Source organism: Limanda limanda, chromosome 7, assembly GCF_963576545.1.
Source record: "Limanda limanda chromosome 7, fLimLim1.1, whole genome shotgun sequence".
NCBI lineage: Eukaryota > Metazoa > Chordata > Actinopteri > Pleuronectiformes > Pleuronectidae > Limanda > Limanda limanda.
Genome location: NC_083642.1, coordinates 10,825,954 through 10,844,497, shown reverse-complemented (window position 1 = coordinate 10,844,497; position 18,544 = coordinate 10,825,954). Strand labels below are relative to the sequence as shown.

Here is an 18,544-nt window from a genome sequence, read left to right as displayed (position 1 = left end):
AAGTTTTTGCGTCTTGCAGAGGGAACTCAGTGAAAGTGCATTGAAAAGCTCAGCGAAGGGGCCGAGCCTGACTCTCCACCCATTCATGAACCTCTGTGTTGATACAGTGTCCCTCATATTGAATTCTCAAGTCTCTCAGTGTCCCGCATGTCCGCTTGGCCAGTCGTCCACTACGCAACGCTACAGCAGATGAGAAACCCACCGAGGCTCGGCAGCCATCGATCCGGTTCCTTCTGTCTTTCCCAGCCTCAACGCCACTTTCCTCATTTGTTCCGTTTCTCTCTTCCTCTCCCCGTCTCTCTTGCATCTCCCGCCTGCCCCCCCCCCCTTTCATACCTTTCACTGTCTCTTTTCTGACTCCAAAATGTGAGTCTCTCTATATTTAGATGCTCCTCTCCTCTCCCCTTGATTTCTCTTCCTTTATCTCACCTCCTTTTTTCTCCCTTTCCTGCGGTTGAAGGACGGATTCGCAAAATGCTCTGCGAGATTCATCAGTGTTGTATAGTGGCTGCGTTTTGATCAGCTTGATGAGTGACAACACGGCCCCGGGCTATTATATACAAATGTGTTTTTTCATAAACACTCCTCTATCTATATGTAAATCACTGTGCTGCTTACTTGCCGTTGTACAGTGGCTTGTGGGAGCGTTAGTTATAAGTGAGTGTTGCATGTTGTTGAAGGGCCAAGGTAATGCATTGAAATTGTGTGTTTTGCCTATTTGTGTGTGTGTGCTGTGCCGTGTTTGTGAATTAGATTAGCAGGGAGTGAAGTCTCTCTTAATATTTGCTCAGGGGGGATGGAGGGTGTGCCTGTTGAACTTGTGAGTACACACTTAAGCGGCGGCTTCTTTTTTTTTCCTCCTGCTCCCCCTCTTTGCGTGAGCTCATTGTAAGCCGCGGCCCGGTGTGGATTTGAGAGAGATGCCTCTGTTTGCCGTCTTGACAGAGCGACAGGGAGCTATGCACACAGACACACACTCTCTGGACACCCGCCTCGGCACCAGATAGCGACTGGCCGCCAGCGTTGAGTCACCATCAGTCAGTCACTGGCTTGCACATTCAACAACCGCACACTTTAACAAACAACAATTAGCTTTCAGTCATCGGCCTTTTCCGACATCTATTCCTCCAGGACTGGTATTGTCGCACCATATGTAAATTTTTAACATTTTCTCCCTCTTGGTAACTCTTTGTTTCGTTTCCTCCGCACTGTTCACTTGTTTTGTTTCTGCGTGTGCGTGTGCGTGCGTGCGTGCGTGCGTGCGTGCGTGTGTGTGTGTGTGTGTGTGTTTAAGACCTTTTGGAGCTGGTGGCTGCAGCTCAGGAACAGGCAGCTTGTGTTCTGTGTGGCACAGTCGCGTACAGTCGTGTGTAGTTGAGTCGTGACAGGTTGATTTTTTTGCTGTGAGAGGTTTCATGTTAAGACCCATTAAAGGCACACACACACACTCTTTCACACACACGCATGCACATGCTGAGGGAGTTTTGAGCCCATTCTGAGCCTCCTGTTGTTTTCATCACTTAAGCCACAAAACCATTTGTACCTTTTCAAAATCTCAAGATCTTAATGTTTTTAAAGTTTCTGTCAGTTATCGTCATCAGTGTGAAATAAAAAAGTCAAATTGCTGAGATCTCATCCAATAAGTCGAGGAACATAAGTGGTCTCGCATAATGTGAGTTATAGTAGATAATTTCTCATTGCACACATATGCATGGAATGTAAATGGCCAAAAGTATGTGGACAGTGTCTAACTACTGGACATATGGTTGCCATAGGTACAGGTCATGTTGCTTGGAATTATCTTCAACCTCCAGCAATATCGGAGACAGCAACAGATTTGGAAGATCTTCTATTTCCACCCCGGCCAGCACCGCGCCCTGAACTCAACGCCATCAAACACCTTTCGGATCAACTGGAAGGTCAACGGAGAGTCAGGCCTTATCGCCTCGGCATCCGTGCACCGATCTCACTAATTCTCTCTTGGCTCGATGGGAGTAAATCCCTGCAGCCCGGTGCCAAAACCATGTTTTCACAAGAGTGGAGGCTTTTACAGCAGCATGTGAGTGTAGGTGTAATGCCCGGGCAACCACATACACTGTTGAGAACACGTGGTGCTGTTAGCCGTAGTTTAATGAGGACGTCGTTTTTGCTGAATCTATCGGATGCTAACAGATGTCCGTTTCATTTTGTAACCAGTAAAAAAACAACGTATAAAGATAATATCAGTGTGTTTTTGCAGAAGCAGATGAGTTTCCAAACGAGGTGTTGTGTCCGCTGTCACGCGACAACCCCCCCCCACCGCCTCACCTCATTCCTCCCCCCCGCCACGGCTAACATCAGTCTCCTCCCACCTGCGACCACCAAACGCAGACACTTCCTGTTGGAGATTTCACTTCCCTGTCCCGCACAGGTACATTATTCAAAACGTGCAGCCGCCTCCCTGTCATGTCATTTGACTTAAAGCTGAGTAATTATGAGGAAAACACACTCATGCATTACTCTTTAATCCAGTGTAGTTCAGAGGTGATTAATGGGAGATATACAAAAAAAAGTTAAACTCCAACAAATACTCCTCTTGTGTGCATAATTTCATTATCAGTCAACACACATACATGTTTACACTGAGCACATATCCTTTATGCATGACCTGCACATTCATTACCTGTGACCGGATGCTCTGCTTTTACACTGAACTGTAGCATGAGGGAGATAAAGAGAAGATTCCTCCATCGGTCACTTGACATTTGAACGGCGCCTCAGTCCACCAGGCCTCCACCCCTGTTTGCATAAGTGTCTATATAGTCCTGGCGACTCCTCTGACTGCAACACCTATCAAACAAAGGACACACTGTCTGATTATCTGTCTCTCATCCTTTTCGCCTCCCTTTTCCACCTCTGGAGTCTCTCTTTCCTCTCACCTCCCTCCCGTGGAGACATTTTTTACGTTGTCCCCCCCTCCTATCCTTTTGGGTTCTCCGACAGTGGTAATGAGATGTTTCATTATTTGCATTTCACAGCTTTTAATAGAGAGAGAATTTAGGCTAAGCCCCGGGTCGTCAGTCAGGGAGTTACCGTGGGAGACGTGGTGGGCTTTGGGGCCGAGGGAGAAAGAGGCACGGGAACGACACGCACACAAACACATGCACAACTCCGGGAGGACACAGAGAAAGAGGGCGATAAATGGATGGTGGGATATGGCATTTCTCGATCTTTTATAAGCTCTTTATATGTCTGATATAAATTTGCTTTCAGATATCCACTGGACTCCACAGTTCCTCTGTATTTTCTCCGGTGGAGGTGCATACTGTATGTGAACGCAAATCACGTGATCTCTGCAGCAGAGTTCAAACGTCACTTCCTGTCTCCGCCTGTTGCTCCGGGCTGATCCACCTCCCGCCTGAATAACGCAGAGGAATTGATGGTGTTGTGAACACGTCTGTGCAGAAGACCTCCCGCTGTGTTGTGCACGTGTGAAAGACAAACTGTGGGTAAACTCTGCTGCCAAGTCTCCGGATTTTCCCTGTAGGTCATGTCTGAAAACGGCTTAAGTGACACTTAGTGGGGTCACCGGAGGAACTTGAGGTGATGTTGATGCCGATTGTAGCGGTCAAGCAAAAGGACAAAAACATTTGCGTCTTAGAGTGACACCTTTTTAACCGGCCGCTCTGGGATAATCTCAGTCCATCCTTACTGGGGCTGGATTTCCACAAGATCCCTCACGGCTTAACACCTGTGTGCCTGAAGGTGAGAGGAAAAGGTGGCAGAAAGGAGCCGGAGCTGATGAACTGTACGTGTCTGTGTCCTCAGCTGGATGGGAGGCCTGTATGTGCAGCTCTTTCGGCAGCTTATCTCAAAGTGAACATTTGTGAAAAGTCCCATAGTGTGGAGGTCTTGGAGTGTGGAGGAGGGTCCAGGTATTGTTTTCAGGCAGTGACTGCAGGGTGCGACCGGTGGGGTGGGGTAACGGGTGGTGGAGGGAGGCAGCGCTAAGTCTCCCTAAGCCTCCTGGATCCTCTTTGGTCCCTCTCCACATGACATGGCTATCCTTCTTTGAGTCAATCTCTTCCTCCACCTTGGCTCCTTGGACGGCGGCCAGGGAAACAGACAGTGGACGGAGAAAGGGAGAGCGAGGTAAAGGTGCAAAATGTGGCACGATTAGAGCTCCTGGTGGAGGTGGAGAAAAAATAAAAGGTGGACAGATGGAGGGAGCACGATAAAAGAGACACAGGAGCCGACAACACAAGCCCAAACAGTGAGATATAAAGAGGTGGGAGATAGAATGAGAGAGAAACATGAACGCTGGTTTATTTTCAACAGACAAAGAAGCTAAGAACGAGTCATTCACAGCTAATAGCATTGTTGTGTTGTTATTTTTTTCCCCCTCCTAATTGCAGCTTGCCTGTGTGTGCATGTGTGTGTTATTTCTGTCTGCCTCGTTGATGGGCTGCCACCCTGGCTTGTCCCGGAAGGCTGCCAGCTCCGTCGGATTGGGGATTAACCCCGGGATAATGGCCTTGATGCCCAGTTGAGTGGAAGCAAAGCTGTTTAAAAAATATTGGCTGCTGGAGTCACTCTTCCCTCTCTTCTTCTCTCCCCCCTCCTTCTATCTTTATCGTCTCTGGGATTCTGCTATATCTATTTTCTCTCTGCTCTCCACCGCTCTTTATCGCTCTCGTTCTCCGGCTCAACCTTCTTCTTTCGACTTCCCACTTTACTTCTGTGTAACATCATCGTATGTTCAATCAGTCAATCAAATGTTATTTGTATAACCCATAGTCACACATCACTGTTTGTCTCATAGGGCTTAGCAAGGTCCTCTGCCCTTAACCCTCAGCAAGAGTCAGGAAAAACGACAGAAAATCCCCTATTAGCAAAGAAAACATAGAAACCTCACAGAGAGCCACATGTGAGGGATCCATCTCCAGGGACGGACAGAAATGCAATAGAGGCCTCGAGTAGCAGAGCCCAAAATAAAATAACAATATTTACAACATTGATGAGAAAAGAATGTGTTTGAGACATTGTTTAAGGTCACATAAGAAAATGTCTAACAAAGATGAAGGGGGCAATGAAGTTCATAATCCACTATAACGCTCCACCTCCATTATCATAATCCATGATCTACAATTCCAACATTTGTCACGATTTACAATCTATCATCACAAGGCACGTCAGTAATTTGTATTGATGAGACATTAATGTGATGAAGAGGAGGAAGAGAAGCTCCATGTGTCAAGAATGAACATTCATGCATCTCATGTTTACAGGTGTTAACTTCAGTAAAATGTATCTATTCTATTGTGGATTTGAAAATAGTAGAAGAAAAGATTTTAAATTTGTTATTTTATTTACTATTTTATATTGATATTACTAATGAGAGACTATAAAAATTAAAAGCAGCTCCTATGATACTCTCATTTTAACTCCACTTGCCCATGTTTTAATTTTTTTCTAGTATTTCCTATTATTATATTGGACAAAAGTCCACTGCAATCAAATCAATTCTTTCTTCCTGCACCGTTGAATTTTTCATAGATATTAGCATAGCGTGTCAAGGACTTTTAATATCTTGTTCTGTACGCTAACATTTGTTTAACTTTGTATTGAAAGCTTTACATAATACATAATTCATTCTGTGCCGACCCACCAACCTGTTCTCAGAAAGTACATCTATGATACGATGGTGCGCTGGTCCAAGTCACGACTGGAAAATATGCAAAAAAGAAACATGTTGCATTTTTAGCCTGACTGATGAAACAAAATGTAGCCGAGGCATGAAGCTGGGAGAGTTGACAACATGAGCGCCGGCGTTTGGCTCCTGCGTCTCGACTTGATGTCCCCTCCTCCTTCACACGTTCATTCACTTCTTCAGTCTCTTGCCAGTTTTCTCCTTCGTGTTCCCTGCTGATTTGGAGCTAAAGCGCCAAGAAGAAAAAATAAATGTGAAAAGGAGGGAAATTACAGCAAACAGAGAATCCTTTCTTGTAGAAGTGAGATGACCCGATCATGTAATAGTACGTAAAGACTGGAGTGTTGAGGTGTTGATGTAAATACTTAGGTTAAACTTACTCAACTCTGCACTTGATAATTTTTTTGCCACTTGAGGTTACGTAACAACCTGAAAACACAACAAGGAGATGTAATTTTCTTTGTGGAAATGGCAAAACAAGTGCAGACACTGTTACTTAACTGCACATCCAGCAGATAATGTGCAACATTATTATATTTGTGGAGTCTCCAGCAGCTCCTGAAAGAATATCTATAGCTGCTCCAGACTCCATGATGTTCACAAGTTGCTTGATGAGAGTGAAATGAAAGAATCAGACGACAAAACAGAAAGCATGAGTTTGGGTCGTGGAGGCAACCAGTCCAAGAAGGGTGTTCAAGATGACCCATGGTGTCTAGCTCTCCCTGGGGGATCCGAAGGCGTTCCAAGGCCAAATGGGATATGTGGTCCCTCCAGCAAGCACTGTGTCTACCCTGAGGACCCGATGGGGCGTGCCAAGTAAACCTCCGCATAGATGCGCCCAGGAGGCATTCTGGCTAGTACCCTTTAGATGTGAATCAGCAGCGGTTTGACTCTGAGATGTCTGAGCTCCTCACCCTATCTCTAAGGCCGAGCGCAGCCACCATCTTGTTTGTTCAAGCACTATCCAGGGATTGTGACCATAGGTTGAAATGTAGATTGACCAGTAAATCATAAGCTTTTGCCTGTGGCTCAGCTCCTCCTTCACCACAATGGTCAGATCCAACACTGGCACCTGTCCACTTGTCCACCTCCATCTTCCCTTCACTCCAGAGCTTAAACCCTTCACTTGGGGTAGCAGCTAACCCCCAACCCGATAAAGAGCAAACAACTTTCACTCAACACAGTCATTGGACCCATGGTGAATACAAAATAAATAGATTTTATGCATATGAGACGATTTTTTTCCCTAAACTACCAAAAAATCAATAGATACTTTGGCAATTTTTTGGAGCAAACGTACATTAGCACAAACAATCGCAGCAGTTTAAAAAAACGCTATCAGTCAATTTTTTTTCATTTTTATTTATTAATTGGTTTTATCTATTTTACCGCTCACATGCTGGACTCTGTGAACTCGCTCCTCTCTCTGGGTTCGACATGCTCGTCGAACCAAAGCCATTTTATCAAATAATGAGCAGAATTGTTACATTGCTTGGGCAGAGGACCACAATTTGAATGTAGAGTGATTAGCTGAGGGTGGCAATTTTGCACGCGGTACACCGGCCACTAAATGATAATTTGCTTCTACCAGCTAGAAATCCCTCAATTCAAAAATAAGTGTATGAAACTGCTGGGACTGAGCAAAGATACACGCACCAATGGAACCTGCAGCCAGTTAAACCTGCGGGAATCTTAATGAGGAGAATTCCGTAAACAGACAGGGAAAGTGAAAGTGCTTGAATTGTTATAGTAGCTACAATATTTTGTGCAATCATGTGTTATGACCCTGTATGAAGATGCTTCACATGCGGCCACATCTTCAACCCGTGGGATTTCTGAAATTCCCCTGTGAAATATCTGTCTTTGGACCCCAGATAAACAGAGTCTGTGCTTTAATCCAGAAGGACCTGGCGCTCCATCTCCCCTCGGTCCTGTGCGGTCAAGGAGGCAGAGCGGTGGCTCCGAGGGACAGGCTGGCTGCATTAAGAGAAACACAAGGAGGAGGAAGCCCCATTCTCTCACTCCATCACACGTCTCATCTCTTTAGTCGTCTGGCCGGGGCCTAAAGTGACTTTGCCGTGATGTGACCAGGACAAACCGGGTGCGATGCCGTGACGGCTCCGCGAAGCGTGTGAACGTGTGTTTTAGCTCTTGCATGTTTGCGTATTTAGGGATGGGCGACTCTCTCTCTCCCTTTCCCCCGATAATTTGTGTGTGTGAGCGTGCACTTCTGGGAAAGGGTGTGTGCGTGTGTGTGTGGATGGGGGGTGTAGGGGTGGGTTAAGGAGGACAGTCACTTTTGATTTGGCCTCAGAAGGGTGACAGGGACTTGGAGTTCTAGTGGCATGCTTTACTGAAACAAACGTCTCTGACCACAAATAAGCGCTCGCAGACTGTCAGCCTGCCTTCTGATGACATTTCCCTTGGTTTCTTTCTTTTCCTTTTTTTTTTTTGTGGTGAAATTTCATAGAGGGATGAAAAGCTTTTTTTCTGCTCTGTGACATCCTGAGAGCAGGCTTTAGTTTCTGTAGCCTTGGTGAGGCTGCTTTGGATGAGACAGAAAAAAAAAACTCTTCTGCCTTTCTCTCTGTCTCTCCCTTGATTGTCTGACAACTTCATTTTACCTTACTTTGCCGTTGTGCGTCAAGTGTATATTTGGGAGAGAAAAAAAAAGTGGGCTCTAAATCAAGGCTGTACTCACATAATCGAGGGCAGGGGAGGGGTTGTTTGGTCCTGCTGATGGTCCAGGCTCACTAGGTAAGATGGAGTAGCTGTTTTTGGGGGAAGAGAATGTCAGAAAAGAAAACTGAAGAGGCTTTTGTGGGTGTTTATGCATTACAGTATAGAGGTAAGCACTGGGATTGGATCCCTCTGGAGAACGCTTAGCCAGCTGGAGTCGGACTCGCTGAAATTAAACGAGCCAATTAGGCAAGCCGAGAGTTCAAAGGTCAATGCGCACACTCCATTAAAGTTCCTCCTCTCTGCCTAGCTACTAGCTCAGTGCATCACCGAGTGTGATGAAGCAATAAATCTGATTAGACCTCTCTGCTCCTCCTCTCAGTCCTGTGCTGTTGTTTTACCCTCCACTGATCATTGTTATTGTTACATTTGAGGCACCATTTAACGTGTCTTTGGGTGCAATCCAGGGCCGGGCGTTCACGCTACATGCGCACGCTTACACCAAATAAAAACCCAACTTTAATACTCCCTGAGAAACATGGCCTCCTGTGTCAGGGGCCAGTGCCGCTCTGTGGACACGCATTAACCACACAGGATGAGAAGTCGCTGTAATGAACTTTGCTCCCACTCAGACTCTGTTCTCACACGGTGGCTTATTTGAATATTAATTGTCAAGGATTGCATTAAGCTGCCTCATTCACCCACATAACAATTAAATGTACTTTCGCACTTACTTCTTTTAATAGGAAGCCCTGCAGATAGTTCGTTTTCTGCCACCAGCTCTTTAATGAATTTTGGTCCGGAGCTTTTTTCTACTAGGTCTGCAGCTGCAATGATTATTCTCATCAGCAATTAATCAGCTGATTATTAATCATTTAATCATTTCGTCGATACGTTTTCGAAAAAGGGCTCCAAAACCCAAATTCCATTTTTTGACAAATAAAATAATCAAATTTTCACATTTGAGAGGTTGGAAATAGGACATATTCTTTTTCATTTATGCTTTTCAAAATTAAGAAATGAGTTACCACTTTTGTTCAGATAATCAACTTATCATAAACGCTTCATTCTCTGACAAAAGATAAACCTTGAAAACTTATGTTTTATTTTTTATGTTTTGGGTCCCTTGAACAAACTTGTGCGGAGGCAGGAATCACGAATCTCAGGGATCTCAAAGCAGACTGCGCGACCTGATAACACTCAGGGCCAGTGGGTGCTCTCTCTTTTATTCTGTAACTTCTGTGAACTGAACCTTAAAACCCAGTTCTCTTCAGCGGCTTGTCGTTTGCTCGAGTGCTTGACATTGTTCTTCATTGATCTCAGGATGTGGAAAACGGTAACAAAGATGAAAACCGAGCGAGCAGGAGGACCTTGAATGCAACACTTGAGCAATGGTGGTCTAATTCCAGCTGCTGATTTTGGTATAGATGTCTTTCTTTCACCGCCTCCTCTGTGCTACCAGCAGATGCACGTCTCGAATGGGAGCTGCTGATTGGCATGTGCTGCACAGTGACCCTGTATTTCACCATTCACATTGGCTGAAAAAAAAGAAGGAATCGCAGGCTATTGAGGTATTTCACAGTCAATAAATGACTTCTTCTGTGTTTTATGTGGCTCCGAGTAAGGAGCCTATCTCACACACTGGGCTTTACAATTGAATGTGCCAGTGGCCCTGAGAGAAGAAGTGCAGAGCGAGGAGGAGGGGGTGTTGGGGGGGGTGCAGTGTCTTTAAAGCTGCTTGTCTCCAAAGGTGAGAGGTGAGGACTCTCAATGCCTCCAACAGGGCATCGCAGAAAGGAAGAAATATCTCAAGGTTAGGCCACCAATAGATTTTTTTTCTCAGAGAAAATGTGTGAACTAGACGAGAAAAACACTTGTGTCTAAACTTGCCTTTTCAGACTCGGAGGAACACTGTTATCCTGCTTTCACACCTACGTTTCTTCCTCCTTGGAGTTCTTTTCAATGGCTTCCAGTGAAAGTTTCTGCACTGAACGGACTCTGGACGCCGGCGCTGCGTCCGCTCCTCCTGCTGTCGTTCGTAGGTGTGTTTGTCCGAGTGGACTTGGGAGACACTGTGGATTTATTTGATCTTACAGGCCATCAGGTTGAGCAGAGCTTTGCTAAACATGACCTGAAGTGTGCCGGCCCCCGAGCAAATGCTGCTGTCACCTTGGCCAACCCGAGCTGTCACGTCTCAGAATGGCCCACGAGAGCTGACAGCTGTGGCGTTCCCAAAACAAATCACTGCTGCGTTCGGTAACACTATGCGTCCCCGCGATTTAGCCCTTACCGAGACGAGAGTGGGAGCGGCGGCTGCTAATGCTCTGGCTAATGCACTGCACTGTGTGTGTGTGCGTGTGTGTTTGTGTGTGTTCATCTTCTGCTTCTTCTTCTGTGTGTGTGTGTGTGTTTGTTGGCAAGGGCTTACGTGGTTTCTCTTTGTTTCTTCGCCACATCACTGAATGGTTCGACGTAACGATGTTCACATCTCCCTTTGTCTTCCGCTCTCCCTGTGTTTCTCTGTGGCCTTTACCTGGAGGATGTGTGGGAGCTCAGAATGCCTTTGTCACGTTTTGTCTACACTCAAACCTTGAGCATCATAAGCCCCTTTTCCACTGGTCAGAAAACCCAATAACATCTGACAACCGGGATTCACTAATTCACTCTTTAAAAACTCTGTCGTAGAGACAGGTGTAGTCGACACTGATGGAAACTTGACACTCGGGTGAACAAGCAAATTTCCTCTGCCTTATTTTGGCAGTCAAGATGCTGACGCTGCACGTTTTTCTGCGTGATGTTATGATGGACATTGATCTTTCAGGCGTTGGCGTGTAAATAGCCGTGTATATTTGTTTACCTTACATTTGGGGAACAACGTGCAACAGTGTTTGAGTTTTTTACGTACCATGCAAGATGCAACAATGGCAAGACAGAGAGGTGAGAAGTCAGTTTCCAGCACATTTGTGACGTCGAACATAACTCACTTGCGGAAAAAATACTGAAAGATTCCTTTACTGACAATGGAAAAGGATTCAGTCTCTTTTTTTTGAATAATATCAATATTTGTGATCCCAAAAGCCAGAAGCAAAGAAGCTCTAGAGGGAAAATGTATTGTAAATTCAAATTTTTACCTCTTTGGCCTACATTTATTTGGTAAGAATAACAAGAACATATACCAGTGTCCCTGTAATATCGCCATGAATCTTCTCCGATAGTTGAGCAGCTCCATGAATCGTCATTACAGGTATTTTTCTCTGTAGTTTTCAGGAACAAGCTTCACAACCCAGACTGAACCGAGCAAGATCAGAAACACGGAGGTGAAGGTTCAAGAGGAAACGTTTCGTCTTAACTAGACGCCTGAATATTCTCAGTTTAAATGAGTTGAGGAAAAAAAACAAGGAACTCGGAGTATTGATAAATGTAATGGTGAAGCGGTCTTTACTGAACCTAGAGTTTTCCTCTCTCTCAATTCCTTTGTGGAAGTGTACCGCTTTCTAACGGACATATTTAGTGAACACACACACACTTGCACAGACACGCACACACACACACACACAAATGAACCTGTCAGACACGATTGAAACAGATTTTTTTTTGACTATTTGTTACCGGGCTGTTTTTAGACATCAAACTGCAGCAGTTGAGATGTGGTTTCTATTGATGTCATTGTTTTTTTATGTCACAGTCATTACTGAGATATCCTTACCCTGGCACGTCTTTAAAGGAGTGGTTCAACTGAATTTGCTTACCCCCCCCCCTCTCGGTCCGTTAAATTGATTTATTGCTATTGCTACAGCCATCAACCTTATACAGCGTATGAAGTCTTACCCGAATACCTGAATATGCTGCCAGCAATCTTGTTTCATTCTGTCGAAATCCATTCATTCAAATTTAATTGGCTGCTGCTGCTACAGTCAAATTTCCTCACTGTAGTGTTTAATAGTACAACACACTTACAATACATCGATACATCCTAAGTTGAATTTGTTTGTCTTTCGTTTCCCAGCAGACGTTCGGAGGAGAGGCTTTTGTTCAGCTACACAGATGAACAACAGGAAGGAGGACATGGAGATCTCCTCTCACTACCGCCAGCTCCTCAGAGAGCTCAATGAGCAGAGGCAGCACGGCATCCTCTGCGACGCCTGTGTCATCGTGGACGGAAAGATCTTCAAGGCCCACAAGAACGTCCTCCTGGGCTCCTCGCGCTACTTCAAGACTCTTTACTGCCAGGTAAGGGGCGGGACATGGGGAGGACGGGTCAGGGGATTCGGTTAAGCACTCGTTTTTCTCTCAGATCAGAGCAGTTTTGATTGGTGTGTTTGTCAAATAAATAAACCAGAAAACACTGATGTGATTGCTCCTTTTCCCCTGCAGGTTAAAAAAGGGTCCGAGCCTCACCACCAAACCACCGTCACTCATCTGGACATTGTCACGGCGACAGGTTTCAAAGCCATCCTGGACTTCATGTACTCGGCGCACCTTGCTCTCACCAGTAAAAACGTGATCGAGGTCATGTCGGCTGCCAGCTATCTGCAGATGACAGACATTGTCCAGGCCTGCCACGGCTTCATCAAGGCTGCGCTGGACATCAGCATCCGCTCTGAGATGGCCGACGAACTGACCGACTTTGAAATGGGAGCTGTCGCTGCTCCCGGCATAGGCGGAGGAGTCGGCGGGGGTGGAGTGGGTATGGCAGGAACAGGGAGCGTCGCCGGAGCGGGTTTGGGTGGAGGAGCAGGAGGAGGAGGGGTCGTGGGCATGGCCTCCGAAGCCCTCGCCTCCATCATGTCTGGTCGCAGCACCTCCCCTTGGCTGGCGCGACGCACCAGCCCGGCCAACTCTTCTGGGGACTCGGCCATCGCCAGCTGCCACGAGGGAGGGAGCACGTATGGCAAGGAGGACCAAGAACCACCCAAGAGCCATGAGAGCCAGGAGGAAGCCTGCCACGACTCCCAGCCCGCCTGGCCGCATGACTACAGGCCTGTCACTGTCAAAGAGGAACAGGTGTCCCCCACCTCCTCCTCCCATCCCCGGGACACTCCCAGGGGGGCAGCCCAGAGCCAGGGGGAGCAAGGGACTGGCGGCGCTGCTGGAGGAGGTGGAGAGGGATCCTGGCAACCCCTCTCAGGGTCAGGCCGGAGGAAGAATAGGAAGAACAAGGACACGGTCAGACATATCACCCAGCAGTCTGAGAGGAACTGGGACAGAGAGCGGGAGAGGGAGAGAGACAGGGACAGTAGGCCGGGGTCTCCTCTGCCCTCCATGCTGGCTGTGGCCGGATGGAACTACAATGGACAGTACATCCCAGGTAAGAACCTTCTTCTTCTCATACTGTTTCCAGACTTAAGTGAAAAGAGCTTCTGCATCTTTTTAACAGTATAAACTTAAGTGATGCTGTAGATTCAGGTGTGATGGTTTGATGCTTCTAACACGTGACAAACACAAAATGAAAAAAACTAACAGAATGTCAAGAGAGTTTGACGATAAGGGCCGACGCCGGTGTTGACGTGCTGTAAAACAAAATCACCTGATCTCCACAGCGGAGGTAATACGTCACTTCCTGCCTCCGGCTGCTGCACCCGGCTACTCCACCTCTCGCCTGAATAATGCAGAGGATTTGTTGCTGTTGTGCAGAGAACCTCCTGCTGCTCTGTGCATTAGTGAAAGGCAAACAGCGGTTGAAGTCCGGACCAGAATTACCGGACTTTATTGCGCTGTTCATGTCTGAAAAGTGCATGAGACTGTAGACGTTCTGTCATTCGCTGTGGTTTCTAACCCTGGCCCCTACTTAGTTAAACCAGTGAGGTAATTAGTGAATGACTGGTGAGATAATGAGATTAGGTTTCTGTGTGAACGACTTTAACACCTAAACTACTGCGCAATCAAATTGGTCTGTGCTTTACTTTTAGAGGACACCTTCCGGCCAGTAGGGCAACATTTCCGTGCGAGCGATCAAACTTCTTTGTTGACTCGAGTTTGAACCCAAAGTTCAGCAGAGTGTGCGTTTCGCTGTACAGTGAACGTGTGGTTAATGCGCTCAGGCCTGTGTGGATATTTCAGTGCATGTCAGCCATCCACACCGTTTACCAACATTAACTGACCTCTTTACCTCCTGGGGGGTTGAGATTAGCGAGCTCCGAACACTAACGTGTTAGGCCCAAGGTGATTATCTCAAATCTTGGATGTGTGAGGTGAAGCCAGGGCGAATGCAGGTAGATAAAACAACCCTCTTCTTACTGCAGTTAACGTAGTAGACACTCGCACATAGATGGGCAGAGACACACACCAACAAACTAGAGAACACGTATTTATTTTGAGAAAGCCTCTCTTGATCTCGCAGAAATGTTTCGTAAATTCCTTTGCATTAACTAAAACACTTACCTGTGTGTGACTGTGTGTACTTGTGGGTCTGTGTGTGAGCTGCCGGGCCCAAGGCGTCGATAGGTAGATCATTAAAAGTAAGAGAAGCTAATCCTGGGCGCATTAAGGGAGTTGGCTGTGAAATGGGCACACACGTCGCGCAGCGAAAGAAAACAGGATAATTGAATTGACCTGGGTCACTGCACGGATTACCAGCGCGTCCTCGCCATCCCAGGCTCCTCCCTCTCTCTCTGGGGTTTAGGGAAGGACCTTCTGGAAAGGGCGAGAGGAGGGAAAAGCGATGGGAGAGAGCGGTAGATGTGAGGGGTAATAAGAGGGAGAGAGGAAAGGAAAAAATAGAGGAAGAGAGGCGTTGCATCCACGAAGGCTTATGAGGGTTTGTCTGTTTGTGCCCTAAGTTCCAGATTCTGTGATCCGGCTGTCAGACCTTCTTACGCTGCTAAGGAACAACTTAGCTTCAGAGTCACACACACACACACACATACAAGTATAACCACAAACACACACACACACACACACACACACACACACGTACAACCACAAACACCCTCTAAACACACGTCTCTATTAAGTCTCTTTGCCGGTTGCATGCTTCTGGTCTGTGGTAGAAGGTAGAGTTTAAGTCTGTCTGTAGCCAAGCAGCCATTACAGAGAGGGTGTTTTCTCACCTAAAGGTTAAAGGAAGTGTAGTGTTGCTGCTGGAGTAGACTCACCTGGTGCAAGCCCAAACCACCCCCCTACCCCTAAATTACACCCACATTTTGTTTCAGGGTTGGTCTCACGCTGGAGGAGGAGTAGGGGAAGGGGGGGGGGGGCGGACCTCGTTCAGACCAGGCTACCATTTAGCAGTAAAAGATCATGTTACCAGTGGGCCGCCGTGAGGTTTAGGTGTGACAGCGTGTGACAGGGAGGATCTGCCCCACGACTGTGTGTTGAGTCAGTTTGCAGGAGTTGGTTTCTGTGTGTTTAGACAAGGTTTAGTGGGGGGGGGGGGGATTACCTGAGCAGGTTTAGTGAGGTCGTTATTGGTCCGGAGGCGGAGGAGGGGGGAGTATTTTCGTTTGTGGGAGTGCTCCTCTTATTTCTACCACGTGAAGTTCCGAGGTTCTTACAGTTCCTTTTAAAATGAGCGTTTTATTTTTCCTTCTTTCTTTCTTTCTTTCCTTCTTTCTTTCTTTACGTTGACCAAGTCACGGCCCGTAAAAAACACACAGGATCTACATGAGCTTACGAGCGTTTGTCTACTTAAGTCTTAAGTCTCCTTAAGTCCAGGATTGTGTCACCTACAGAAGGAGATCGGAATCAGATGTACAGGCATATGGAAGAGCCGGGGAATTAGAAAGGGATGTACAATTCTATTTAAAGTTTCTAATTACACCATTTCACAGACGGCCAAGAGCTGCTGAGTGTGTATATGACACAGTTTGGGTTTCTTGGTTCCGGCCTGACACGTCGGACGACATCTATGCTAAGAGGAAACCAGCAAACACAAGCAATGAGATCAAAAACATGATGGTGTTATTGGGAGTGTTGGATTATCCTTTGAACTAAAGGTTTAAGGTTATTTCTACCATTTTTAAGTTGGGGGGCCACGGCGTCCAGCTGTTGGTTTCCATGAAAGGCCATGGCAGGTAAAAAAGGAGAAAGGGCACCTTCAGTCTGAGATTAGCTTAATTGCTTCATTCCTTATTGATGAGAATTGCCCAGACATTCTCCATCCCTCTCTCTCTCTCTCTCTCTTTCACTCTCTCCGGCTCCCTCGCTCTCTCATTCATCTGTGTCCGTGCTTCACTATTGGAAATGCCCGTCCGTGTTACGCACAACACAGGGGCTGGCAGACGGAGGATTTAGCTGGATTATTCTGTAATATAAGGATAATATATGGCCGTGTAAGGGCTTGGGTGTATTAGCACAGAGGCGTTTCACTGAGTGTTTGTATGAACATGCCGTGTTGCTTGTGTTGACATAAACAGCCGCAGGAATTAGGATGTGTTTCCTTTAGATCCCTTTCACTCGCAAACATCTGCTGCGTTCATTGGATGTCATCTAAGCGCTAACCTTCCTTTACCTCCCTCTCTTTCTCTCTTTCTCTCTTTCGCTCTCCCTCTCTCTCTCTAATGCTTGATCTCAGCCTATCTTAAGCTCACCTCGTGTGCTGACACAAATATTTGATATCTTACATGTGCATCAGTGATCTCATCATGTGCGTTCATTTTGCTGTATCGTACCACATTAGAGGTGACAACTTTGCAGAGGGTTTTAAATAGTCTCCACTTCTCTCGCCTGCTTATGTCTTAAACCTTCAAATAATTACCTCAAATTATTTTAAGTTTGGTCCCCACCCCTGCTGCTTCTCCCAGACCTGGATTAAAAAAGCCTCTGCAAATCAAAGTCGTAGCGTTTTGAAATAAATAGTTATGATAATTCAGTATGTTTGTTTTAGATGCATCGTGTCAGAATCTTTATGATAAAATGGTAAATCAATTAATCAAGTTTTTCCATAACTGATTTATCACCTGTCAAATCACATCAAGTAAATATGTCAAACTTTTGCTGCTTGCAGCTTTTTAAAGATCAGCCTTTTTTCAGTTTTTGTTCGAATTTATTGTTGAAATATTCTCGGCAGCTTGAGATCATGCAAAACTATTTTCAAAGATTAAACTTCAGATGAGCATGTTTTCTCATATTTTGATAAATACGACCAAACAATGAAATGATAAATTGAAATAATAATCACGCTAATAAATAAAAATAGAATGAAACCTATAGCTGCACTACACTCATTGATGTCAGTCCCCTAAATATGCCCAATTTTTTATTTGTCAAGATTCATGAATTAATTTCTGAGAAATTTATAAAAAGGTTAAAAAAAACGCCCAATCTTTAAATGTTTAAGAAAGTGGTGAAAAAATGTATCTGCCCCCAGATTCAGATCTACACCTGTCTCAAACCACCTTCCACCACAGTGTCAATGTAACTTGTCCAGCATAATCTTTTTTGCATAATCTTGTGAACAAACTAAAATATAAACCAACCGACAAGCAGAAAGGGTGAATACATAAAAAAATATTTTTAATTTACAGCCCAAATTTGATGCTTTATTTTACGCTCTAGATTAGACTTGTATAATTCATCTATGACATATATGGCTGTATCGCTGCATTTCAGAATTATCAGCTATTTGCAATAATTAAGCAAATTAATTATAAGTTGTGGTTATTTCTGAAATACAGATTTTTTTTTCCACCTGTAAATGGTTTTGTTTCTTACACATTAACAAAACTTTCTGTCATTTTAAATTGTCTCCATTTCCCTCACATTTAAACCAGCTCTATCAAAGCAGCTGTCACCTCTCTGTAGTGTGTCCTCTTGAAGGCAGGTTCCATCCGCTCATATCAAACCTTCACTCCCAGAGAAGAAGCTCGAGCTGCTGAAAACAATTGATTTCTTTCCGTCTTCAGTAACACACCAACTTGATCTTTATCCCACATCATAAACAGCCTGTAAATAATTCTTGTTTATTTTTTTTTCTGCTGGGAAAAAAACCCTGCATACACACACACGCGGTGACCTTTAGTGGCAGCTTGGGGGATTTTGGCAATACAGTACATGGCCGGTGTGACGCACACACACACACACACACACTCACATACAAACGCACATCTTGGAGCATGTGATTATGAAGACGTGAGCAGTTCAATCACACGTGGGCTGCTCTTTCCATTTCCCTCTAGCTGTTGCACATTGATTACATCGAGAATCTCTTTTGAAATCCAGCATCTTCATCTGACTCTC

General features: G+C 45.5%; 1 protein-coding gene across 1 annotated transcript in view; it reads left to right on the top strand.

Annotated features, from left to right (window-relative positions):
* zbtb46 (zinc finger and BTB domain containing 46) overlaps positions 1-18,544 on the top strand; it is a 60,770-nt gene that overhangs the window by 9,347 nt on the left and 32,879 nt on the right. The window contains exons 2-3 of the mRNA XM_061075407.1: positions 12,375-12,598; positions 12,743-13,676. Coding sequence (XP_060931390.1) covers positions 12,413-12,598; positions 12,743-13,676 — 1,120 coding nt within the window. The 5' untranslated portion in view covers positions 12,375-12,412. The remainder of the gene's footprint in view (positions 1-12,374; positions 12,599-12,742; positions 13,677-18,544) is intronic.